We start from the raw sequence: 27507 nt of genomic DNA, 5'->3' as shown, positions 1-27507 counted from the left end.
ATGTGCAAAACTGATAGAGACATACCCCAAGCAACTTACAGCTGTAATCGCAGCAAAAGGTGGCGCTACAAAGTATTAACTTAAGGGGGCTGAATAATTTTGCACGCCCAATTTTTCCGTTTTTTATTTGTTAAAGTTTGAAATATCCAATACATTTCGTTCCACTTCATGATTGTGTCCCACTTGTTGTTGATTCTTCACAAAAAATTACAGTTTTATATCTTTATGTTTGAAGCCTGAAATGTGGCAAAAGGTCAAAAAGTTCAAGGGGGCCGAATACTTTCGCAAGGCACTGTATATTCATTCTGAAAAGGTGCTGCAGTGAACAACCCCTCAATACACTTACATTCTGTAATCACTCTGTAAAATCACAATTTGCTTCCACCAGTAGAATCATATCGGACACACAACCAGTAAGTGCAAGGCTACCATGTGATCTGAGTCACTTTGCCCGGATTCCATATCAGATCTGTGCCAAAAACCTGTGGAGCTGCCCTGTGTGAGACAAAATGGTGCCAATTTGGTACAGTTGACACCGGGCCATGAATCACATTCCCGCAGCCATGTCCGCAGGCTCCCTGCTGTGTCCCTGAGACGAGAGGTGATGAACGCACCGCACCGCGTCCAGTCTGGCTGTCACTAACTCTACCCGCCTCATCCCTCACCTCTATTTGTCTCTCCCACCAGACACGCCAGCGCCCGTGGCCGCTGACGACGACAAGAGGGCTCACCGAGACTGGAGTGACTTTAAAATTTGATGACTCCTTCTGCTTCTCGGCGAGAAGCAGCCATCAACCTCCAAGAGTAATGGTTCCCTTCTTTCCCTATTCCTCTCCATTCATCTACCTGAGAGAAGAATATGGGGGAGGGGGTTTAGTGTAAGATAGATGAATAGATACAAACTGAGATGGAAAGATGGCCGTGTCGGAGAGAAAATGTCACTTAGTCAGAGCTAACATATTGCTAGCCACGTTACTGCCAGAGACCTCCCTCAGGAGTCTGTTCCTACACATATGGCATATTCAGCGAGACTAATTGCAGAGCCCACCCCCTTAACACTGAGTGTTGCCCCTTTGAAAGCAGCAGACATCCAAACAACATAATGCAGAAACATGACTTACAATTACTTACATTTTCCTCCTACACCAATACACTGTAGGAGCAATACAAAACAGATAATAGCACAATAGCATATACAAACAAACATATCATATGATTCACCTTCCAGTAAATATCATCATTATGAATTCAATTACCATTCAAACTATTGCACATATCTCAAGATTAGTTGTGATTGATGTCATGCATTCAACTCAATCACTGATTAGATTCTACATACAGTATCATGCATTCAACTCAGTCAGTAACCATTTGGTCATATTTTTGTTTTTCAGAATATTCCAGGATTCCAGGAATCAAGGAGATTGGATTAGAAATCAGGAACATTTTTAGGACTCCTGCCAGACATCCTCCTTGCGTCCCCCATAGTTCACACTGTATTTACGGACCCCCCATGAAAACACCCCAAGATGGATTAATAAGAACTCAATTCACCATCATAATCTATGGGATTGGAGCTAGACGAGCCAACGGCCTCGCCAGTGGCTTTTGAAACGTATTGCCTTGTATCTCTCTGTGGCTCACACTGTCTATGTATCCGCTGTTCCTGGTCCTGTACTTGGACCAGGACTTGCCAATACCTGTACCTGTTCATGCACCTGGATCTATTCCTGGACCTGCTGATAATGTACCTTACTTTACCTGACTGTCTTCAGACTCAGGATGGGGACACAGCCAAAGGTGAGTGTACACAGGATTATGTACTCTTATGTGGGATGACCTGGAAACACTCCCTGGTCAGGTCACAAGGTCAGAAAACCACCCAGGCCTTACTCATTATTTAACCAAGTTGACCATATATTTCAAGCATGCATGCCACAGATATCTCTAATTTAGGGCTGTGTGTGAGAGTGTGTTCTGTGTTGCTTTTAGCCAACCATGTTAGAGGCCCCAGACAGGCCCAATCTGATTAGTTTGTGACTACAAACAGGAGAGGGAGGGTGTTGGAGGGTAAAATTGAGTTACTCTGGAGGAGGACCCAATCTTTCTCCCAGAGACATCTCATGTCTGCCTCCCATCTCCTCTCTGTCCACGCTACTGGTTCCTCTGGCTTAACTAATAACATGGCTAAACAGATGAGAGCTAATTATGGGCAGACAGGCAATTGAGGAGTCAAATTTGGTAAGTGATCAGCTCAATTAGGTCCTGAAAACACTGATGGAGGAACACAGCGGGAGAGGACCCCAGCCGCAACACAGGGGTAGGCATTACTAGATCTGTCTGGATTGGGCTACTTTCTCTCTTAACTCTCTACTACTCCACTCACTCCATTGACTGTTGTCCCCAATTAGATGTTTTTTTATTAATTTGTTAGGAGCCCCATTAGCCAACGACAATGGCGACAGCTAGTCTTTCTGGGGTCCGACACATAACGAAAAAGACAATACAGACATAAGACTTTACAATTTACATACATTTAAAAACATTAACATGTAGTGTGTGTGTCCATCTGTCAGTTACAGATACATGTCAGTACATACACACAACAAGTAGGTCACGTGGGGGAGAGGCGGTGTGCCATGAGGTGTTGCTTTATTTGTTTTTTGAAACCAGGTTTGCTGTTCACTTGCACTATATAAGATGGAAGGGAGTTTCATGCACTCATGACTCTGTATAATACTGTATGTGTCCTTGAATTTCTGGACCTAGGGACTGTGAAAAGACCCCTGGTGGCATGTCTGGTGGGGTAAGTGTGTGTGTCCGTGCTGTGTGAAAGTTGACTATGCAAACAATTTGGAATTTCCAACACATTGTTTCTAATAAAAACAAGAAGTGACACAGTCAATCTTTCCTCAACTCTTAGCCAAGAGAGACTGGCGTGCATAGTATTAATATTAGCCCTCTGATTACAATGACGAGCAAGACGTGCTACGCTGTTCTGGGCCAGCTGCAGCTTAACTAGGACTTTCTTTGCAGCACTTGACCGTATGACAATAATCAAGATAAGCTAAAACTAGAGCCTGCAGGACTTGCTTTGTGTGGTGTCAAGAAAGCAGAGCATCTCTTTATTATGGACAGACCTCGCCACATCTTTACAACCATTGAATCTATATGTTTTGACCATAACACAATTTTTTCCTGCAGTTTGCTAAGAGCTGGCAACATGCTGATCGGTCTGCTGTTAGAACCAGTAAAAGCCACTTTACCACTCTTTTAGTAGCGGACAACGACTTTCCACTAGGCTGAGATTAAATATATGACAGATAGGAGTGGCTACAGAGTCAGCTACCATCCTCAGTAGCTTTCCATCTAAGTTGTCAATGCCAGGAGGCACCTCTCCCACACTAACTTTACAAAATTCTAACAGCAATGCTTTTCTTTCATGATTTGTTTTTGTATAAAGTAGTTTACATACACTTAGGTTGGAGTCATTAAAACTCGTTTTTCAACCACTCCACAAATTTCTTGTTAACAAACTATAGTTTTGGCAAGTCGGTTAGGACATCTACTTTGTGCATGACACAAGTCATTTTTCAAACAATAGATTACAGACAGATTATTTCACTTATAATTCACTGTATCAACATTTTAGTGGGTCAGAAGTTTACACTAAGTTGACCGTGCCTTTAATCAGCTTGGAAAATTCCTGAAAATGGAATTGATTATTCTCCTCACCGCAGCTTTAAATTAAAATTTGAGAATCATTGGTTTATTTCGATGTTTCTTTCTATGCTTTCTAGTATTCATGAAGGACTTTGGCAACAGTAGAACATTAAATTACAGTGAACTATCCGTTCGAGCTGCAGTTGGCAGAAGGGCAGTTCATGGTCTTTGAAAGATCATGGAAGATTATGTGTGCCGTGATCCTCCACACACTCTCTTTCACATCACAGCCACCTTTCAATCCCAAATAGTCAATCTGTAACCACTCAGACAACAGAAAAGGCACCATAAGATAGGGATATTGTATCTCAATATTAAGTAATTCACCTAATTTTAATAGCCTATTGGCTTGCTGAAAAACTAGTTACTAGTTTTTTTTTCAATATCAAAAACACAAACACTATCTTTGTTTTGGATAACTAAGGCTCCATACAGATCTGGATATTGGTTATCTTCTGCTAATAATACCACAAACCTTTAAAGCATAATTATAATGGCTGACTAAGTCGAGACGGAAATGCAAAAAAGAGACCAACAATGTCGCTAAACCTTACAGATAAAACCCCCCCACCTCCAACCAAGGCCAAAACAACAAGCAACACTGGGTTAACTTCAATCACTGTGAGGAGGCATGAAAATATTCAAAAGGTAGCTCAAGATATACGTTTTATTTTTTAACTACAAAAAAACAAACAGTGCAGAATACAACTGTTACATTTTCAAGTATGTATTAATATTAATATTGAAGAATAAAATGATTTAGCTTTAATTTGTCATGGTTATGTGATTATATGATCTCTCTACCAGCACTAAACAGTTAACATAAGACCTGTTGAGCCTCGATTCAAGCTAAAAAATCAACATTCTAACAGTAATTAAACATTCTATACTGTATATTTGGTTGTGTTTAGGAAGGTTTAGGTAACCTTAGAATCTAAATATTATTGACGTTACTGTGGGCTGTATGTTGGGTAATGGAGAGGAGCAGGTCCTACTGTCAGAAGGAGGGTCAAAAGGGGAATGGCATACACCATTATTATGACATGCCCTACTAACACTTATGTTTGAAACTAAGGTTTAACCACAAAAAAGTAAAGATGGAGACTTTACCTTAACCTCTATGGGCTAGGTGGGACGCTTGCGCCAGTGTAATCCCGTGGCGCGTTATTCAAATTCCTCAAAAATGCAAAAACTTCAATTTTTCAAACATATGACTATTTTACACCATTTTAAAGATAAGACTCTCGTTAATCTAACCACACTGTCCGATTTCAAAAAGGCTTTACAACGAAAGCAAAACATTAGATTATGTCAGCAGAGCCAGAAATAATCAGACACCCATTTTTCAAGCTAGCATATAATGTCACATAAACCCAAACCACAGCTAAATATAGCACTAACCTTTGATGATCTTCATCAGATGACAACCCTAGGACATTATGTTATACAATACATGCATGTTTTGTTCAATCAAGTTCATATTTATATCAAAAACCAGCTTTTTACATTAGCATGTGACTAGCATGTGACTAGCATTCCCACCGAACACTCCCGGTGAATTTACTAAATTACTCACGATAAACGTTCACAAAAAGCACAATTATTTTAAGAATTATAGATACAGAACTCCTCTATGCACTCGATATGTCCGATTTTAAAATAGCTTTTCGGTGAAAGCACATTTTGCAATATTCTCAGTAGATAGCCCGGCATCACAGGGCTAGCTATTTAGACACCCAGCAAGTTTAGCACTCAGCAAAGTCACATTTACTATAAGAAAAATGTTATTACCTTTGCTGTCTTCGTCAGAATGCACTCCCAGGACTTCTACTTCAATAACAAATGTTGGTTTGGTTCCAAATAATCCATAGTTATATCCAAACAGCGGCGTTTTGTTCGTGCGTTCAAGACACTATCCGAAAGGGTAAATAAGGGTGACGAGCATGGCGCAATTCGTGACAAAAAAATTCTAAATATTCCATTACCGTACTTCGAAGCATGTCAACCGCTGTTTAAAATCAATTTGTATGCAATTTTTCTCATAAAAAAGCGATAATATTTTCCGACCGGGAATCTGCGTTTAGGTAAACAGACGAAAGAAAATAAAGCATTCGGTCGACTCGGGCACGCGCCTAAGCCCATAGTGCTCTGATCGGCCACTTGCCAAAAGCGATAATGTGTTTCAGCCAGAGGCTGCCTCGATATCGTTCAGCTTTTTCCCGGGCTCTGAGAGCCTATGGGAGCCGTAGGAAGTGTCACGTTATTGCAAAGATCCTCAGTCTTCAATAAAAAGAGCCAAGATGAAACACAATTTGTCAGACAGGCCACTTCCTGCATGGAATCTTCTCAGGTTTTGGCCTGCCATATGAGTTCTGTTATACTCACAGACACCATTCAAACAGTTTTAGAAACTTTAGGGTGTTTTCTATCCAAAGCCAATAATTATATGCATATTTTAGTTACTGGGCAGGAGTAGTAACCAGATTAAATCGGGTACGTTTTTTATCCGGCCGTGTCAATACTGCCCCCTAGCCCTAACAGGTTAAATGGCAAGTGGCAGACACTCTTCCCACCTTCTTGTCAACACAGTAATGTCAGCTACATGCTAATGTTTGCCAAGCTAACACACATTAATTCGCTTGGTAACACTAGCCAAGCACACATATATATCTAACATTCCATAGCACTGTTACTAGACAGCTACAAACATAACATGTTTATCAAATAGAGTTAGCTATAGTTAGCTAGCTACAGTACTCACCCTTTAATAGCTAGCGTCCTCAGTAGTGGCCCCTTGACAGCTAACTCACACAACCTAAAGGAAAAATTTGAACTAGCCAGTGAGTAACAGTAGCTAGCTACTAATGTTAGCTAGTACACTGGCTCATTTTACCTGGGCAGCTAAGGACATGTTAACTTAGATAGCAAGCTAGCGATCACAAAGAACAAGCTCCCCGATTAGCTCACAAATGTTAGTCAAATAACCGGACAGCAAATAATTTCAGTTGACAGCCTACTTGCTATACCTTGCCAGGTTACCTTGCCTATACTGCAGTTTCATAAGGAACATATATTATTAACAGCTAGTTAAGCTATATAAAATGTCAGGTAGGGAAAAATAGCTAGCTTAACTATTTCATGAAGTTAGCTTGCTAGCTAACTAGCTAGCTATTGGATGCAACCGATTCAACAACAGTGCTATTGTCGCATGTAGCTAGCTAGCCATGCTGTAAGTTGGTAACTGATCTGGGGTCTCCTCTCGAAATAGCAGGGGTCTTGTAGTTTAATTGGTTGTTTATATCATATGACTAGGGGCTGGCGCCAAGAGTTGGAGGTATTCACTTTCAGGTGTCACTTTGAATAATCTAACAGAGTAAAACATTTGGTACACCCCAAAAAAAGAAACATGGTTTTCACTAGTGAAAGTTCTTTGCCTTAAAGATAGTTAAACGCTATTTGATGGTTTTTTTTAAACTTATATTAAAGCCATGCTTAAGGTTATGAATGGAACCTGTATGGCTATATCAAGAACCCTTTCCTTAGGTTCTAAAGAACCATTAAACCATTAAATAGGTTAAACTTTATATAGCACCAAAATAGGGGGTTCATTTCAGTCCATTGTCAAGGCAAGTATGGAAAGTATGTTTATTGTCATAGGCAAGAAGTAGAGTAATACCTTACAATGAAATGCTTACTTGCATGTAGGCCAACAGTACAAAATATACTAATACACAATCTAAAAGATTAATAACACTGGATCAAAGGGTACAGGCAGTTAAAATAAATTAAATATAACAGTGAAATTCATATGTACATATGATAGGGATAAAATGTTGAGTGCATATTTAATAAAAAAATAAAAAAATATATATGGCGGCATTATATCGCAAGCCACAATCGACCCAAATTTACCCTGCCATAATGAATACGGACTCGTTTGCTGTATTTGGCCCACTGTTGGCCCACATAGGACTGGACCCTGCCGAGGCAAAGCCAGCAGTGCCAAACAGTTGCCGCAGTGGCCCAGAATCATCTGCTATCTGGGTTGAAAGAGCAATTACGGTTAAGTGCTTTGCTCAAGGGTACTTAGACAGATTTTTTACCTAGTCAGCTTGGGGATTTGATCCAGCAACCTTTTAGTTACTGGCCCAAGACTCTTAACCACTAGGCTACCTGCCGCCACCTGCTGCCCTATTTTATGTGCTAACATGAAACGTTTTGTTTATTTAAGTCAATTAATACATTTCTTGGAGGGCATGCATGTAGGTGGTCATTTCCCAGGAGGCCTATGAGATCATACTTAATTATTCTCACATCAATGAAAGGTTTGTGCTTTCTAGAGATTTATCCAGTGACCTTGTCATGGCTTAGGTCTATGTTATCTTAGATCACTGCAGTGGTCATAGTATACCATAGTACAGCCAAACACAGATCAATCCCATTAACATTTTATCCCACAACTTATTGCAGGTGATTTCTCACCCTCGCCCAGCTTGTGTTCAGACAGGGCTTGGGTGACGGCCATTCTACAATTTGTACAACAAGGTGATTACAAGGTGATCTGGTCCTATCGTGTGATAGAGAGGAGGGATGTTACAGTGAAGGGCCTCTGCTATTACATATCGGCTTTCTGAAACAAAGCAAGGGAGGTATGCATAATTGATAATTGCAGCTATTTCTCGCCTCAGACGTAAACCTTGCCATCAATTCCCCTGCGAACTCTTTCTTTTACCTGCTAACATCTGAGAGCACAGAAGCGTGTCGAGAAGGGAGGGAAAATGAAGAGGAGAGTGCAATGTGAACATGCTCTGGAGCGTCACTTTATGTCTTAACAAATAGTTTCACCCTACTCTCACTCTGATGGCTGGCTTTTGCCTTTGATAGTTGAGAGTAAACTGACCGTTAATATATTTTATCCGCAAACTAATTGTGTGTCTGTCTAATTAATAATATGTCAGTGGTGGGTGGACAGGTGCTTTTGTTTTGTATTTTTCGTTGGATACTAATGTGGAGAGGGTTGAGGTGTAGTGATGTGTGAAATCAGAGGACTCCATTGTTCTAAGCCCTCACCATTCCCGGGGAGGACAGGGACAAATGGAAAGGCTCAGCCGGCTGTCAGTACCTAGGCCCGGGCCATGAAATCACTATTGATAAGACATATCTCACCATCAAGCATGAGTTTGAGAAATGAGACAGGTTTAAGGTTAGACTTGAAAGAGATGAGATGAAGCCAAGATAGATGTGTGTGTGTGTCTATTTCATTAATCTAAAACTGAGTTCAAACAGCCTGGTATCGTCAGCTTTCTGTCTCACAAAATAACATGAGGATTGGAAAACAGAACCACTTTAAAAGGATCGTAATTCTGCTGCTGGTGTAATTTCCTAATTAGTGTTTTTGTCTTTTCATCGCCCTTGCTTTGATTAGCAATATGTAGGATACGTGTGCAGGGCGTATGTGTTTTCATACATATGTATGTGTGTGTGCATGCCTGTTTGTGTGTGCATGCCTGCGTGTGTGTGCGCGTGCGTGCGTGCATGTGTGTGTTTGTTGTGAGAACAGAACACCATGCCTCTCATATTTACACAAGATTCCACCCTCAAGACAATTATGGTGCTCCTACAATACATACACCACACAAACAAAAAGCAGATGATGCTTTATATATCACAACCACTGCCAAATGTAATTAATTACTACTGTACCAAGAGGCCGGCAAATGTCAGGAGAGGAATTTATTTAGCAAATTTTGCAGCTTTCTTTATTGTCATGGCTGTGTGTTTGCTTTAATCAGGGACGTAGTTTCTGCTTTCTGGGTGTTTGAAGCATTGGGCCTCGGAGGCGCGCTGCAGCTCAATTTAAACTTGGCACTAATTCCAAACAGTTGCAAAGACATGGATTCTGTTTCTTTTTGTCACAGCCGGTCTGCGCCCAGAAAAATATATTTATATACCGAGTGGCAATACCATTCTTATCTACGCGTTTGTATTCAGCAAGTAGATAATCAAGTTGGGGGCTGCCATTTTTTTGGCTGCATGTGCTATGATCCTTATTGCTCAGGAGAACCCCCCCCCCCCCCGCCCCCCCGCACCCACCCCCCAAAAAAAGAATCTGCACAAAAACAACAAACAAAATTGATTGACTTTAGATTGCTATCAACACCTTGCTAAAATAGGCCTGGGAGAAATCAATTATGACGTGTTGTATGGCTTGATGGCGACCATCTTCCCATCCTCCCACACTTCGCATTAAGTTGTGTCAAGTCTCCTGCCTCATTTCTCTTGCAATTAAAGTATCGTTATGTGGCTAATTGTTGCTCCATGCTGATGACGCAGTGATAAGCCTGTTACCCAATGTATCAGCAGCGGCATAGCGCCTGATGATCACAGGTCCCTGGCATCAATAAACAGGTTGTTTAGAGTGAGATCACAGAGGTCCCCCCACTAATAAAAGTCAAGAACAGCAGGCTAAATGGTCTGTGCTGAACTGTCTGAAATCTCAGCTATGGCGTCGCTATGCAAACAAGCTCTGTTATTATTTGGGAGACAGAATGACGTTCGACTCAGATATCATAGGGCAGAACCGAGGCGGCAGGGGACATTAGGTTGTAGGCTCTATTTGTTTTCATTTCGTCACTTTGTCATGTTCTTCTGATCAGGGCAAATGCAAAGGAGGCTACTGAGCTTCACAATACTACAGTGATGGTTTTATTAAAGAGATTTTGCCAGTTTTGGTGACTAAAAGACACCTAAAACCAAGGGCAAAATACTGTTGTTATCCCTCGCCCTCTAGCCAGACAATGTGAAACAGCAACAATATCAACATCCCATGTAAAAAGGTGAGATGATGAAAGGCGGTGTGGAGAATAAATGACTGTCTGCCACCTGAACAGTGTCTGGGTCGGCAGGCATTGGATGGCATTCGGAGAGAGATTTGTGTGGCAGACACACTGAGGTGATTCATTTCAGATGATCATTGGATGATTGCCCCAGGGGGCGGATTGCGATCCATAATACAGCCGGTCCCAATTTATATCTCCTGCTCAGGCCACAATTAATTGCATAATCAATAGGTACTGATGAGAAGCAAGGTGTGATGATGGGAATCATAATTAGGGTAGTGTAAATATCATGGCACAAGGCGAGACCCAGATGCTGACACAAGAGGCAGATGGTTGGAGTCTTACAATATTTATTAATCCAATAGGGTAAGGCAAGAGAATGGTCGTGGACAGGCAAAAGGGTCAAAACCAGTTCAGAGTCCAAAAGGTACTGATGGGCAGGCAGAATCAAGGTCAGGGCAGGCAGGTGGGAAAGTAGTCCAGAGTCAGGCAGGGATCAAAACTGGGAAGACTATCAAAAAGAGAATAGCAAAAGGAGTAAGGGAAAAATACGCTGGTTGACTTGAGAAACATACAAGACAAACTGGCACAGAGAGACAGGAAACACAGGGATAAATACACTGGGGAAAATAGGCGACACTTGGAGGTCATGGAGACAATCACAGGAACAGGTGAAACAGATCAGGGTGTGACAGTAAAAGAGCCTGACAATGTGTATCGGACTGACCCCTCCATGGAATACACTTATTGCCCTTGGAACATTGTCAAATTTCTCGGAACATTTCTAGATTGGCGGATGCAATGTTGGTCCTGTCCTCATTCAGGTCCAATATCCTTTCCCCTGGATGGTGATAGAAGATCATAGAAATAGCTCAATGGTGCATGCTCAGCACAAGGTTTGTTTGTAAATGGATGTAAATTAAGCTATTTCGTATACACTCGCTAAAAATAGTGTGTGATGCAACACCACGAATGGTTTAGAACAAGTTGCAGGCCTAATGGAAAGCAAGCTACCGGTATGATGCTATAATCTAGTGTACAAATAGGTCGCCCTTACTCAGTTTGATACTTACACGTTTAAAGTGGTTAAGGAAATACAGAAAGATATTTCTGCACTTTTGCAGAATCCAAGCGCTTCGTGATATGTGGTTGTGCTTCAAGAGAGACTCTCCTGCTGTGCCAATGAGCGAGTAGTAGAGAAGGCAGGTTCTGCTTCGGGTAGACGCTAGCTGACTTTATCAACGCTCTCACGCTGGGAGGGAGAGGCAGAGAACGCCCATGGTCACTAAGGTCCTGAAGCGGAATACGTCACATTAAAAGCCATACATTTTTTTCACAGGATAAAGCCTGCTATAGACTAGTCCAGAACATGTTGAATGGGAATGTAAAAAAAAAAAAAAATTCAAGTCACTTGTTATAGTACACTTTGTTATTGAAAAGCAAATTGTTTGTTTGAATGCGTTGGGCGTGAAGATGTAATGGCCCCCTATGCTTCGAATGGACAATCTACTTCTGCCTCGTGAAGTCAGCATTAAGTGACTGAAAACACTTTCATGCAGTTATGGTTTTTTGACATGCTAGTACATTCAGCCAACTGAGAAGCACAAATAAGTACCCTCTCAACTCCTCCACTTTATAGGCCTCAGTCCACTCAGTGCTTTCAGCATCAAACATGTTAGCCTGATATACAAGGGAACAGTATTTCCAAAATGGCATCCATAATTGTAGCTCTTGCTCTTGCACCTGTTCAGCCTCTTCTCTCCAATACAAACCACCTGCAGTGCCAGCTAGTCAGCTACTTCCAGGTGCCATACACAGTGATACGCCACCAGAGAGCCTATATATAGAGGGTAGTGCATACGGCCCAGTACATCACCGCGGCCAAGCTTCCTGCCACCGAGGGTCTCTATACCAAGCAGTGTCAGAGGAAGGCCCTAAAAATTGTCAAAGACTCCAGCCACCCTAGTCATAGACTGTTCTCTCTGCTACCGCACGGCAAGCGGTACCGGAGCACCAATTCTAGTTCCATGAGGCTTCTAAACAGGTTCTATCCCCAATCCATAAGACTCCTGAACAGCTAATCAAATGGCTACCCAGACTTATATTTTACTTTTTTGGGGGGTATTTTCTTAAAACTGCATTGTTGGTTAATGGCTTGTAAGTAAGCATTTCACTGTAAGGTCTACACATGTTGTATTCGGCGCATGTGACAAATGCAATTTGATTTGATTTATACAGCAGCATGTGCCTAGTTCAGTATGTAGATGTAAGCAAAAGTGATCATCTAAAATGTCTGCCAGGCTTGTTTTCAGCTCACTACCTGCCATGCATCCATAGCCATGAAATGTCCAGCCCGATGGGAGGCTTAGTCAGGCTACTATAAGGACTCGGCTGTCTGAGCTGACCGGCTTAACTCCTATCACTGTTCTGTTGACAGTGCGTGAGACATTGAGGATGAGTCTAAGGCCGAGGAGTCCCAAATGTAATCTTGCGCTATACTGGAAAAGCATCTGGTCAATTCAATGGCTGTTTAATGGCACTGGGTTGTTGTTTTATAATCCTGTTTTGTTTCATAGCCACGCAGGCATGCCCACCACGGTTTGGCCAGTGCTGTGAGGGAGGCTGCAAGTCATGGCTGCCAGTCATTTACATTTGTATCAAACAGCAGTAGAACACAACACTGCATGGATCCATCAGAGTGCATTGTCCAAGCACAGTGGCCGTATGGCTGCCTGTGTTTGTGAAGCTTCCTGTGTTTGTATTAAACTGTACTTGGGTCTATTGTGTTTATGGAAATGTTATGGATGTTCTCTGTTTCATTATATATAAAGCCTTAGTATGCCAGGGATTCAATAAATCTAACACTGGTCAAGGAGAACCAGTATCATCACTATACTTCAGGGGCTAAATTGTTGGCTGATCTTTATGAAGCCCTTTCAATTATCAACCTGGATTAAGTGGGCTTGTATGTGTGGTCAACTGTAACTGATGTGAGGCCAGAATAGAACATATTCCTCACTGATTTCGCTGTCTCTCTCCTCTCTCTGCAGGTATGTGCTGTGTTTCGTCCATCCAGACTCCGAGGACCCAAGGATATATAGGAGGAAGAACTCCAACCAACAGGGACTAAGCAAACTGAACCGCATGTCTGTGCATCACCACCACCTCTTCGTCACAATGGTCTTCATCACCCTCTCCTCCTGTGTTGCGTTTTTTTTTTCACCTTTGAGCTGAACCCAGTGAGAACTGAATCAAACAGACAGACTTAAAGAAAAAATGCTCACTGCTGGGGACTCACATTCTGTGTTCTCCGTCACTTTTTATTTGGCTTTATCTTTTGTATCTGTACATAACGCAATTCCAAATCTTATAGTTTTGTACATGTAATTTTTCTGGTGTGTGAAATTTTTCTAATAAAATAAAAAAGTGGATTAATTCCCTAGAGACTAACAGGCCTGTTTGTGGCTGATGATTTACCTTCTGTTACACCTTCTTCTCTCCTTTTTTCTTCTCTCCATCCCCTCCTCATATATTCTCCCTATACAAACCTATTACACCCACACCCTATCCCCACCTCGCCTATTTCTGCCTCATGGCACCATGTAGCCAATAACCTGTGTTACCCCATGGTTGTATCACAATGGCAGCCAATCCAAATTACTTTAGAGGTAAAAAGGGATCCCAGAGGTAAAAATAAATTAGGTTTGAATCGTCCAAGAGCGTCAAGTCCAGCCCTCTATATATATTACCCCACCAGTCCTACAGCCTTCTAATGGAGGTATTCATCATTAGTATCGGGGTTAGCCTCTCTCCCCTACCTAGTAGGCTTTATTTCTGAGAACTCAATTCCACTGACTTCTTTTTATGTTTTTCCCCCTGACCCTCAAAGCCGACATGAATTCAAACACTGCAATTTGCACAGATTCTCTGGTGGTGTTTTTCGCCGTCTGTTGCCTGTGAATCTGATCCAAGTCAGGCATTGAACCAACAGAATGCTTCGTGTGAATGAGATATCTTATTTAAAGTGCTAGACCCTGGTGTTTATGACTGTTTACAGCCTACCTAAAGGCTTGCTGAGAGATGTGTGCCATGAGAGTAATGACTGTCTGCCGATGTGCTAAATCATCGTAATGCTGTTATTACATACGTCATAAAATTGCGAAATCATCAGTATTTCCTCTTGACAGGAGATCGAACGATCTCACTGGCATCAATACAGGGGAACATCGAGGTGGAGAAATAGGTGATTGCCAAGCAGAAAATGAATGCTAACCTCAGTCACTTTGAGAGTTAAAGTGCATTCGATATGCAGTGCCAGTCAAAAGTTTGCTATTTTCTACATTGTAGAATAATAGTGAAGACATCAAAACTATGAAGTGACATATATGGAATCATGTAGTAACCAAAAAAGTGTTAACCTTTTCATATGTGAGTTCCAAATGTCTCTAATGGTCGCCCCAGCACGATTTTTTTTATGCACGTGATGTTAGAATGTTCTCTCCATTCCAGAATGGGATTGTTACGCAGCAGTACATTTAATCCGCGCTGCCCCCCTTATTTATCGGCTGTTTTCAACTTGTCAATTTCAAATGATTTTCTAACAACTTTTTATTTTCTAAGAACAGTTTGAATTGAGGTGTGTTCCGCCTCCTCATTCATATACATAAAAGTAAGTCCTTTTTACTTTTGCGGACAATTACGTTTTTTGACATTTCTGACCCGGACAAAATACCCCAAGCACTTCCCAATTGTTTGTTCAGTTCAAGTCTGCAGACATTTGCGCATCTCCCGTCCTGCACACACGTGTTCACATTTTTCATCTATTGCCTGCATCGTAATCATTGTTGTTTTCGTTACCAATAATAACTTTGGAAATGTGTGCGTTTCTAGCAAAGTAAGTGCCTTATTACGTTATAATAGTTTCTGTATGTTGTGTTATGGCGTTTTTACTGCAGCTCACTGTATGTATGGAGCATAATATATTTGTGTATATTCCTTATAACCGCAGACACGCGAGGTAACGTTACTCATTTCCTAAACCTTTATGGTGTTATATTCAATCGTGCATATGTAGCTCGCTACATTCTTCTATTAGCTCTGTAAAACAATGCTAATTGCGTCAGAGAAGTGTTAGCTTGTGTTGTATTTTGAAGCTACCCTGGTCTTATGACTCCCAAGTGGCGCAGCGGTCTAGGGCACAGCATCTCAAATCCAGGCTGCGTTTCTATCAAAGTAAGTGCCTTATTAGGTTAATAGTTTCTATATGTGATTTGTAACTGTACGTCCAGTTATAAAAAATACCTTGTTCAGTAATCATCTCACCTGTTACTTGGCGGTGAACTATGTGGTCATTGAGGGCATCGTCGGTCAGATGGAAAAATATCTTCTTATACCACTTGGTCGTTTTCCGAGTGTATTCCACAAAGCTGTTTATCATGTCCGTCTTATCCACTGCCCCCATTTTGAGGTTATAGTCAAGCACGCAGTCTGGTTTGATTTTTCTCTCTCCCGTCAGGTGGTCCACCTTCCCTGTGGCCAATATGGTTGCTGTATGGACAGTGGAGAGGACATGGACATCTCGTTTGTCATGCCACTTTACTGCCAGCTGTTGACCGTTCTCCTTGAACTCTACCTCCTCTCTCTGCATCTTCCTGCCTCCGAATACCAGCATCCCCTTCCTGATCGACCTGACTGTGCCACAGGCCACTATGCTGTTGGAGAGCAGATGCTGGAAGAATGTGGGACTGCTGTAACAATTGTCCACATACAAAGTGTGTCCCTTGCTGAGATGAAGAGCCAGCATGGTCATCAACACGGACCCGGACACCCCAAACCCCTCATAATGTTGGATGTCAGTGGTGGACCCTGTGTAAACTATAATTTCCTGGACAAATCCTGTCTTCACGTCACACATGACAAAGAACTTGACCCCAAACCTGTGCCTTTTGGAGGGAATATATTGACGGAACGTCAGGGACTCATCAATGCATAGGTCCTTGTATGCCACAAAGACCCGACCAAAGGCTGATGTCATTTCTTATTTTGTATAACGGGTCATTTAGGATGGCAGTAGCATTGTTGATGAAATAGAACTAGGAAGCGGTCTTGGGAAAAGAGGTTGGCTAAGAAGAGAGTTGCAAACATAGGATCTGTGCTCCAGTATTCTCTTAGGAAGTTCTTCTTTACTATCCCCATGAGAAGGACTGTCACCAGGAAGGTATACATTTCACTAATTGTGGTTGTCACCCATTTAGCGAGTTTCCCACTCACTCCTGGCTCTCTCTTCTCTTGTAGCTCCAAGGAATGGCGATTGGTCTCCTCTACTATGTCTCCCACCAGCTCCTCTGTCAGAAACAACTTGAAGCACTCTGCCTCAGATGGAAATGGCAAGGGGCATGGCACTCCAGACTTGGACTCATCAAAGCAAACACCAGGGCCAAGAGGGGTGAAATGGCTGGCGGCCTTCCAGCTACCACTGAACTCCAGTACTTCATCCACTTTCGGTCTGCCTTCATCACCACCAGCATCTTCAAAAGGACCTGGGACTTCGTCAGTGGACAAGGAGTCCTCAGATCCAGTTTTTTCAATGGCTACAAGGTTGGGGGGCAGCTCCTCACTGTCAGAATCTGATTCCTGACTTTCATACTCAGACTCATTGACAGAATAAAAAAAATCTAAAAAATATCCGCATTTGTGAGTTGTCTCCTTTTGAAAGACATTGCTAATGCTACAGCTTATCTCACTAGCTACATACATAAACAACAACACTGAATGGCTCAGAGTGGGAGTGAGAGGTTACGTGATTGACTGCCGGCACGCACCACTTGTATCACTAAATCACTATCAGAAAATGTTTTGTGTGGTAATTGTTTATATATTTACTGTTTTATTCACATGTTTTCAAGTTCTATTGACAAATCATGCATTCCGATTCTTGCATAGATTGTAATGGGCACATATGTGTGTAAAATACTTTTTTGAAGGTTGTAATGATTATGATGAGCTAAGCTAATTCCAGCTGTGTGTGGAGCCATGTTTGTTGACATACAATGCATTCTGGGTTTCACGTAATCGTCTGTCGAACCAAATATGTTATAACAAAATGAGGTGAGTAAGGGTTCACACATTTTTTGAGAACTTCCGGAAATGAATGGTGGGTTGTGAACGATGGTAGACAACACCCCCTTCAACATGCGTACAATAAACATACCAAACTCATCTTGTCTTCTCTTATTTTGGGTTTTGTGAGAGAGAAAAAAAGGATGGCAGAGTTCAGAAACGACCCATTGTCGGATTACTTTAGATTTCCAGAGAGTGTTTTACTCAATTATTTTGATCAATGGTGAGCTCACCCGTGATGTGATTAATTATAAATAGTCATTTCTATTAGTTAATTCATATTGTAGTTCTTGTCATAATATGGACTTGGTCTTTTACCCAATATGGCTATCTTCTGTATAGCCCCCCCACCCACCTTGTCACAACACAACTGATTGGCTCAAATGCATTAAGAAGCAAACAAATTCCACAAATTAACTTTTAACAAGGCCCACTGAAATGCATTCTAGGTGACTACCTCATGAAACTGGTTGAGAGAATGCCAAGAGTGTGCAAAGCTGTCATCAAGTGACTACTTAGAAGAATCTCAAATATAAAATATATTTTGATTTGTTTAACACTTTTTTGGTTACTACATGATTCCATATGTTATTTCATAGTTTTGATGTCTTCACTATTATTCAACAATGTAGGAAATAGTGAAAATAAAGAAAAACCCTTGAAGAGAGTTGCAAACCTTTGACTGGTACTGTATGTATTGGGGGGACATTTTTATTTAGGAAACTCTCTTTCGGACTCTCTCTCACATACACCCACATACAGTCCACATTCACCCTAGATTTTCCCTTTTCCTTTTTTCCCCACCACAGACAGTACTGGTTTCCAGTTGATGGAATGTGGGACAGGGGTGATGGTTAAAGGCCATGTGTGTAAGGACAGAAGCTAGGAGACAAGAAGCAAGTACAGGGAGTGAACATTTAATAAATAACTGACATGAAACAAACAAGGATATCGTCTGAACAGGGGAAACATAACTGCAATAACGCTGACACCGGGAACAAACTGAGGAACAGACAGATATAGAAGGGGAAAGTCCAGGTGAGTCCAATATTGCGCTGATGAGTGTAATGATGGTGACGTGTGAGTAATGATGGGCAGCCTGGCGCCCTTAAGCGCCAGGGAGGAGGAGCAGGCGTGTCAATGTGTATTGGATTTCTTTATTGAGTAATTCATTACTTGTGTAGACAACAGTACTTTTGTAATACACCATTCTGCAAATGTAGGCAACGGTCATAGAGGAAATCGGCACTTATCAGCTGATTTGAGAAGTCCGTCTGTGATAGGGTGATTTTAATTCTTGAACATGATGTTACACTCGCCAGCATACCGAGATAGTAATAGACTGGCTCTAACTCATCTTGGGACAATATTGGTACTTACTGCGTGGGCTAGATATTTCTGTTATACTATAAGTTATTGTTTATGCACATTGGGAGAACAAATGGTTACTTAATGCTATCTTCAAGTTAAACCTTTCATTGTCTGAAAATGTATTACGGATGATAGAACTCTGTCACATTGAACTTTGTCACCAAATTCACAGCTCGCACAACATCCCCCTGTCACGCCCTGGCCATAGAGAGGTTTTTGTTCTCTATTTTGGTTAGGCCAGGGTGTGACTAGGGTGGGCATTTTATGTCCTTTTTTCTATGTTTTTGTATTTCTTTGTTTTGGCCTGGTATGGCTCTCAATCAGGGACAGCTGTACATCGTTGTCGCTGATTGGGAGCCATACTTAGGCAGCCTGTTTTCCTTTGGGGTTTGGTGGGTGGTTGTTTTCTGTCTTGTGTGTTCACCTGGCAGAACTGTTGGCTTTCGTTTTCTTGTTTTATTTAAAGTGTCATTAAAGTTAATATGAGCACTTACCACGCTGCATCTTGGTCCCCTCTGTCAGACGATCGTTACACCCCCAAAGCTTTTTCAGAATTAGTTATTTCCTGGATTCTTTCTCAACAAAACTGGGCCTTGAAGGCATATTTTCAGCATAGTGTGGATTGGTTGGCACAGTTTTGGGACCGCAGGTAGCCTAGTGGTTAGAGCATAAGGTTGCAAGATCAAATCCCCGAGCTGACAAGGTAAAAATCTGTCGTTCTGCCTCTGAACAAGGCAGTTAACCCACTGTTCCTTGGCCATCCTTGAAAATAAGAATTTGTTCTTAACTGACTTGCCTAGTTAAAAATAAAGGTTAAAAAAACTGTAAACCTCTTTGTCAAGGACCTTGGCAAACCTCTCAAACACTATCATTCTCTCTCTCTTGTCCCACTTTAACAGATGCTGTAACTCCAGAGTTGAAGAATGAGGTTCTTTGTGACATTAACAGATTGTTGAGAAGTTGTCAATGGTGAGAAGGGGATGCTAGGTGTATTGTATTGAAAAAGCAGTGACAGCTACATTATTCTGAGAAGCGAAATGAAGAATAGGCCTGTTAAAGTCAGGCACCACAGGCTGAAATAAAAACATTTGCATCTACGTATAGTGCCTTCAGAAAGTATTCACACCCCTTGACGTTTTCCACATTTGGTTATGTTACAACCTGAATTTCAAATTGATTAAATTGAGATGTGTCACTGGCCAACACGCAATATCCCATAATGTTAAAGTGGAATTGTGCTTTTAGACATTTTTACAAATTAATAAAAAATGAAAAGCCAAAATGTTTTGAGTCACTAAGTATTCAACCCCTTTGTTTTGACACGGCGAAATAAGTTTAGAAAAAAATTGCAAGTCACAATAAGTTGCATGGACTCACTATGTGTAATAATAGTGTTTAACATGATTTTTTAACGACTACCTCATCTCTGTACCCCACACATAAAATTATCTGTGAGGTTCCTCAGTCGACCATTGAACTTCAAACACAGGTTCAACCACAAAGACCAGGGAGGTTTTCCAATGCCTCACAAAGAAGGGCACCTATTGGTAGATGGGGAAAAATTAAAAAGCAGACATTGAATATCCCTTTGAGCGTGGTGAAGTTATTCATTACACTTTGGTCATTACACCCAGTCACTACAAAGATACAGTTTGCTGGAGAGGAAGGAGACCACTCAGGGATGTTACCATGAGGCCAATGGTGACTTTAAAACAGTTTACAGAGTTCAATGGCTGTGACTGGAGAAAACTGAGGATGGATCAACAACATTGTAGTTACTCTACAATACTAACCTCAATGACAGAGTGAAAAAAGGAAGCCTGTACAGAATTAAAGTATTCCAAAACATGCATCCTGTTTGCAATAAGGCACTGAAGTAAATCTGCAAGAAATTTGGCAAATAAATTTGTGCCCTGAATATAAAGGGTTATGTTTAGGGAAAATCCAACACATCACTGAGTACCAGTCTTCATATTTTCAAGCATGGTGTTGGCTGCATCATGTTATGGGAATGCTTGTCATCGGCAAGGACTAGAGGAGTTTTTTTTAGGATAAAAAGAAAAGGAATAGAGCTAAGTTCATATATTGTGTGTAGATGGGTTAAAAAACTAAAAATGTAATCCATTTTTAATTCAGGCTGTAACACAACAACGTTTGCAATAAGTCAAGGGGTATGAATACGTTCTGAAGGCACTGTATCAATTTTGAGCTTTGTTCTTATTTTGGTTCATTTAAAAAAATGCAAAAACTTGATGAAAATGTATATTTTCTTTAGTGTATCGTACTACCGTCATGAACATTTAAATGAATTTTAACCACTTTAAAATGGACACACATCAATCATTTTTAACACATAACTTAAAAGCCCATTTCATAGAGAATGTTACAAACTGGACTATATTTAGTAACTTACTTTAAAGTTATGGTGATTGGGTCTAAATAGGTGTTTGGCATTTGGTAATCTAAATTCAGTGTACTTGTCTTTAACTACCCTTTCCCGAAAGTCAGACTCTTCCCACACACCAACTCATTTACCAAGTATTGTGTGGTTATCCTTTGATGTATTGTCCAGACTTACCCAGAGGGAATTGTTGATATGTTATCAATTTTTTATTCTACAAAACATTTTCTTTGGAAAAATGTCCACAAATGCATTTTTCATGCATGTCTTTAGTATTTTACATATAGAATGATAAAAAAAATGGTGACCTACCGGCTCAAATCGGTCTTATGTAGCAACATTTTAAATAGTGTTTTTTACATTGGATAAAAGTAGAGACACAGAGCTACAATATGATATATCATACACTACAGTTGAGGAACAACGGGAAAGTAATTTAGCTTTGAAAGTTGATAAACTTGTAAACTCACTTTTGAGAAAAAGCCTTTGAATCTTTTGGTACTACTACTAGAGAGCCCTTCTTTGTCTACACCCATTCAGCATCGTTCACACCCTCTTAATCTTTAGCCCCAACCATCTCTTTAAGGGTTGAGCCGAGCGTTCTGTACTAACAACCAGTGGTGGAAAAAGTACTCAATTGTCATACTTGAGTAAAAGTAAAGATACTGTCAGGCCCTGACCTGAGAGAGATGTTTTTCTCTGTTTAGTTAGGTCAGGGTGTGATATGGGGTGGGCATTCTATGTATTGTATTTCTTTGTTTTGAGCAGTGTATGGTTCCTAATCAGAGGCAGCTGTCTATCGTTGTCTCTGATTAGGAATCATACTTAGGCAGCCTGTTCCCACCTGTGTTTGTGGGTAGTTATTTTCTGTTTTGTTTTCGTTTTGTTTCTTTGTTATAGTGTTTCGTTGTTTAATAAATAATATGAACACTTACCACGCTGCGCTTTGGTCCGCTCCTTTCGACAGCCGTAACAGATACCTTAATAGAAAATGACTCAAGTAAAAGTGAAAGTCACCCAGTAAATTACTACTTGAGTAAAAGTCTAAAAGTATTTGGTTTTAAATATACTTAAAAGTCTCAAAAGTACAAGTTAAAGTATAAACCATTTCAAATTCCTTATATTAAGCAAACCAGACAGCATCATATAATTTTTTACATTTATTGGCGGATAGCCAGGGGCACACTCCAACATAATTTACAAACGAAGCATTTGTGTTAAGTGAGTCTGCCAGATCAGAGTAGGGATGACCAGGGATGTTCTCTTGATAAGTGTGTGAATTGGACCATTTTGCTGTCAAAATGTAACGAGTACTTTTGGGTGTCAGGGAAAATGTATGGAGTAAAAAGTACATTCTTTTCTTTTGGAATTTAGTGAAGTAAATTTAAAAGTTGGCAAAAATATGAATAGTAAAGTAAAGTACAGATATCCCAAAAAACAACTTAAGTAGTACTTTAAAGTATTTTTTACTTAAGTGCTTTACACCACTGCTAACAACAGAAGTCAAGCACCCAAGCGAACTTGCTAGCTACTTCCAGACACAACTGAACAGCTCACTGAACATTACTCACCCTAGCAGAACTGGTTAGCCTGTTATGTTACCCAGAGCGTTGGTGACGGCAACTGTGCTGTCAGATTGTTCATTCATAAATTCAAAACATGTAGCTCTCAGAGCGTTCAGAGCACACACCGGACGCTCTGACCAATGAGTAGGGTTGACCTCACAACGGCAGTCAAGCACCCAAGCTAACTGGCTAACATTGGCTAAGTTGCTACCTACTTCCAGACACATAATGAGAGAACACCCCACTCTGACCATTTTACTCGCCGTAGCAGAGCTCATTAGGCTGTTTTCATATTATCCAGAACATTGGTAACTGTAACTGTGATGCTGGCAACAATTTCATTACGTTTTTTTTGCCTTTGTTTACTGACACCGGCCATATTCAATGGGTGTTGAGTGTTCATAAATTCATCAGTTATTCTGCGCTCTGGCACACTCAGACGAGAGAGCTCTCTGAAATCAGAGTAGATGGTCAGACTGAATTTACAAACACACCCGAAATGGTTACTTGCATAGTGGAGTCTTTTGTTAAGACATGTAGCTAGCTAGCTAGTTAAACAATGAACCATAAACATGTAATCAAATCAAATTTTATTTGTCACTTGCTCCAAATACAACAGGTGTAGACCTTACCGTGAAATGCTTACTTACAAGCCCTTAACCAACAATGCAGTTCAAGAAAGAGTTAAGAAAATATTTACTAAATAAACTGAAGTAAAAATAGTAAAATAAAAATAACAACAATGAGGCTATATACAGGGGGTACCGGTACCGAGTCAATGTGCGGGGGTACAGGTTAGTCCATTTATTTTGGACATGTAGGTAGGGATAAAGTGACTATGCATAGATAATAAACAGCAGGTAGAAGCTGTGTAAAAACATAGGGAGGGGGTGGTGTGTCAATGTAAATAGTCTGGGTGGCCATTTTATGGCTTGGGGGTTTAAGCTGTTAAAAAGTATTTTGGTCCTAGACTTGGCGCACCAGTACCGCTTGCCGTACAGTAGCAGAGAGAACAGTCTATGACTTTGGTGACTGGAGTCTTGGTGTGTTTGGACTATGATGTGATGTGGACACCAAGTAACTTGAAGCTCTCAACCTGCTCCACTACAGCCCCGTCGATGAGAATGGGGGTGTGCTCGGCCCTCCTTTTCCTGTAGTCCATGATAATCTCCTTTGTCTTGATCATGTTGAGGGAGAGGTTGTTGTCCTGGCACCACACGGCCAGGTCTCTGACCTCCTCCCTATAGGCTGTCTTATCGTTGTCGGTGATCAGGCCTACCACCGTTGTGTCGTCAGCAAACTTATGGATGGTTTTGGAGTCATGCTTAGTCACGCAGTCATGGGTAAACAATGAGTACAGGAGGGGACTAAGCACACACCCCTGAAGGGCCCCTGTGTTGAAGATCAGTGTGGTAAATGTGTTGTTGCAGAGGGAGGTGTTTAGTCCCAGAGTCCTTAGCTTAGTGATGAGCTTTGAGGGCGCTATGGTGTTGAACGCTGAGCTGTAGTCAATGAACAGCTTTCTCACCTAGGTGTTCCTTTTGTCCAGGTGGGAAAGGGCAGTGTTAAATGCATTAGAGATTGCGTCATCTGTGGATCTGTTGGGGTGGTACGCAAATTGGAGTGGATCAACTGTTTCTGGAATGATGGTGTTGATGTGAGCCATGACCAGTCTTTCAAAGCACTTCATGGCTACAGACGTAATTTTGCCGGACCCCTAATATTATGGGGATCTATAATAAATACAAATACAAATACTGCTCATGAAGGTGGAGGAGGAATTCACAGGGTAGCGATAAAGCAGGCCTAATGCGAGCCATTTCAATTGACTTTTAATTCACTGCACAGTGAGCACTCTGTCTGACCTCTTTCTAAAGACAAAGAGTGTATATGTTGCCGACCTCCACCACCTTCCACCCCACTGACTCCCACCTGTGTAAAGCAACCTGGTAGATGTCCAAAGATGACAGGGAGGAGGGAAGGACAGAGCGAGGGAGAGAGGCACAGCCTCTCACACTCCTCTCCTCAATGCCAAGGACTAGTGGGACAGAGCCAAGCAAAATAGCCATCAAAGTCAACAAACCCCACATGCTGATTGGCTGAGCTGACGCCAAGGAGCATGCCATTGGAGAGCCGCGCTGGAGGCAGCAGCAGAGGGATGGGGGGGATTTAGAAAACCATCCTGGGAGACAAAACTGGAGGAGCTGAGCGCTTGATCAGCCTTTGGCTGGATTTCTCTTTTTGTTGTTCCACTCAAGCCAGCAGAGAAAAGCAAATGGAGGGTATGTTTATCAGGCCATCTTTCTGCTGAATATTTCCCACCAAATGAAAGAGGGAGGGAAGAGAGTAAAAATGGGGAGAGAGGTGACATAGTAAGAAATGATGAAGTGGAATGCGAAAGGAAAAGGGAGAATTACAGAGGAGAGATTTGAGATGAGAGAGAGGCAAAAAGGGGAAGGGAGCGTGCGAAGGAAGGAGAGAGGAAACAACAGAGAGGGAGGAGATCTGCTACACCATGGTGAATCAGGGAAAATAGGTTTTTATTCTCTTTCTTTTCCAATAAGCACCCTGTGGAGGCCCAATCATGTAATAGAAGACGTCTTTTCCCCTCTGAGAAATGCTGACCTTGAAAGAGATGTGCACAGAGAGGTGACCAGGCAAAAAAAGAGTTTGTCAGAGGTTCTAATGCCCCCTCTCTTTCTGCTGTCTGCTTTTCAAAACAAAGGTCTGGGCGTACTGCCAAATTGCAGATACTGATAGTGAGGGTTTGTTCAATCAGTCACCTGCATGAACACAGAAATTGGTTATTAGAAATCACAAACACTTAACCTCTATGGGCTAGGTGGGACGCCTACTCAACAGCCAGTTGAATCCTGTGGCGCGTTATTCAAATCCTTAGATATGCTATTACTTCAATTTTTAAAAAATATGACTATTTTACACCATTTTAAAGATAAGACTCTCGTTAATCTAACCACACTGTCCGATTTCAAAAAGGCTTTACAACGAAAGCAAAACATTAGATTATGTCAGCAGAGTACCGAGCCAGAAATGATCAGACACCCATTTTTCAAGCTAGCATATAATGTCACATAAACCCAAACCACACTTAAATGTAGCACTAACCTTTGATGATCTTCATCAGATGACAACCCTAGGACATTATGTTATACAATACATGCATGTTTTGTTCAATCAAGTTCATATTTATATCAAAAACCAGCTTTTTACATTAGCATGTGACGTTCAGAACTAGCATACCCCCCGCAAACTTCCGGTGAATTTACTAAACATTTACTAAATTACTCACGATAAACGTTCACAAAAAGCATAACAATTATTTTAAGAATTATAGATACAGAACTCCTCTATGCACTCGATATGTCCGATTTTAAAATAGCTTTTCGGTGAAAGCACATTTTGCAATATTCTAAGTAGATAGCCCGGCATCACAGGGCTAGCTATTTAGACACCCAGCAAGTTTAGCCTTCACCAAACTCTGATTTACTATTAGAAAAGTTTGATTACCTTTGGTGTTCTTCATCAGAATGCACTCCCAGGACTTCTACTTCAATAACAAATGTTGGTTTGGTCCCAAATAATCCATTGTTATATCCAAACAGCGGCGTTTTGTTCGTGCGTTCAAGACACTATCCGAAAGGGTAAAGAAGGGTGACGAGCACGGCGCATTTCGTGACAAAAAAAATCTAAATATTCCATTACCGTACTTTGAAGCATGTCAACCGCTGTTTAAAATCAATTTTTATGCCATTTTTCTCGTAAAAAAGTGATAATATTCCAACCGGGAATCTGCGTTTAGGTAAAAAGACGAAAGAAAATAAAGCACGGGGTCGACTCGTGCACGCGCCTAAGCCCATTGTCCTCTGATCGGCCACTTGCCAAAAGCGATAATGTGTTTCAGCCAGAGGCTGCCTCGATATCATTCAGCTTTTTCCCGTGCTCTGAGAGCCTATGGGAGCCGTAGGAAGTGTCACGTTACAGCAAAGATCCTCAGTCTTCAATAAACAGAGACAAGAAGAACAAGATCTTGTCAGAGAGGGCACTTCCTGTAAGGAATCTTCTCAGGTTTTTGCCTGCCATATGCGTTCTGTTATACTCACAGACACCATTCAAACAGTTTTAGAAATTTTAGGGTGTTTTCTATCCAAAGCCAATAATTATATGCATATTCTAGTTACTGGGCAGGAGTAGTAACCAGATTAAATCGGGTACGTTTTTTATCTGGCCGTGTCAATACTGCCCCCTACCCCCAACAGGTTAAATATTCACTCTAGTTTTCTATTTAACATTATGTTTGGTATTAATACTCTCTTCTTTCATATCTCCATACATAATCCCTATATAAAGTTATCAATTTTTTGTTATTTACGTCCACACCACCAGCAACGATCACAGCGCAGCAGCCCGAGAGGTAGAGTACACATATCTTGTTATCGAGGAAATTGTCCGGGGGCTGTTACCCTCTCAA

At 41.2% G+C, this 27507-nt stretch overlaps 1 protein-coding gene across 2 annotated transcripts in view; it reads left to right on the top strand.

Annotated features, from left to right (window-relative positions):
- Positions 1 to 14012, top strand: part of LOC106612724 (leucine-rich repeat and fibronectin type III domain-containing protein 1-like protein) — a 116924-nt gene extending 102912 nt beyond the window's left edge. For both annotated transcript variants that reach the window (XM_014214177.3, XM_014214176.3), the window contains exons 5-7: positions 688 to 804; positions 1395 to 1800; positions 13613 to 14012. In XM_014214177.3, coding sequence (XP_014069652.1) covers positions 688 to 758 — 71 coding nt within the window. In that variant the 3' untranslated portion in view covers positions 759 to 804; positions 1395 to 1800; positions 13613 to 14012. The remainder of the gene's footprint in view (positions 1 to 687; positions 805 to 1394; positions 1801 to 13612) is intronic.
- Positions 14013 to 27507: the final 13495 nt, after the last annotated feature.

The sequence above is a fragment of the Salmo salar genome, chromosome 09, assembly GCF_965601325.2.
Source record: "Salmo salar chromosome 09, fSalSal1, whole genome shotgun sequence".
NCBI classification, from domain to species: domain Eukaryota; kingdom Metazoa; phylum Chordata; class Actinopteri; order Salmoniformes; family Salmonidae; genus Salmo; species Salmo salar.
Note: the sequence above shows the minus strand (reverse complement) of the source record. Positions and strands in the feature narration are given on the sequence as shown.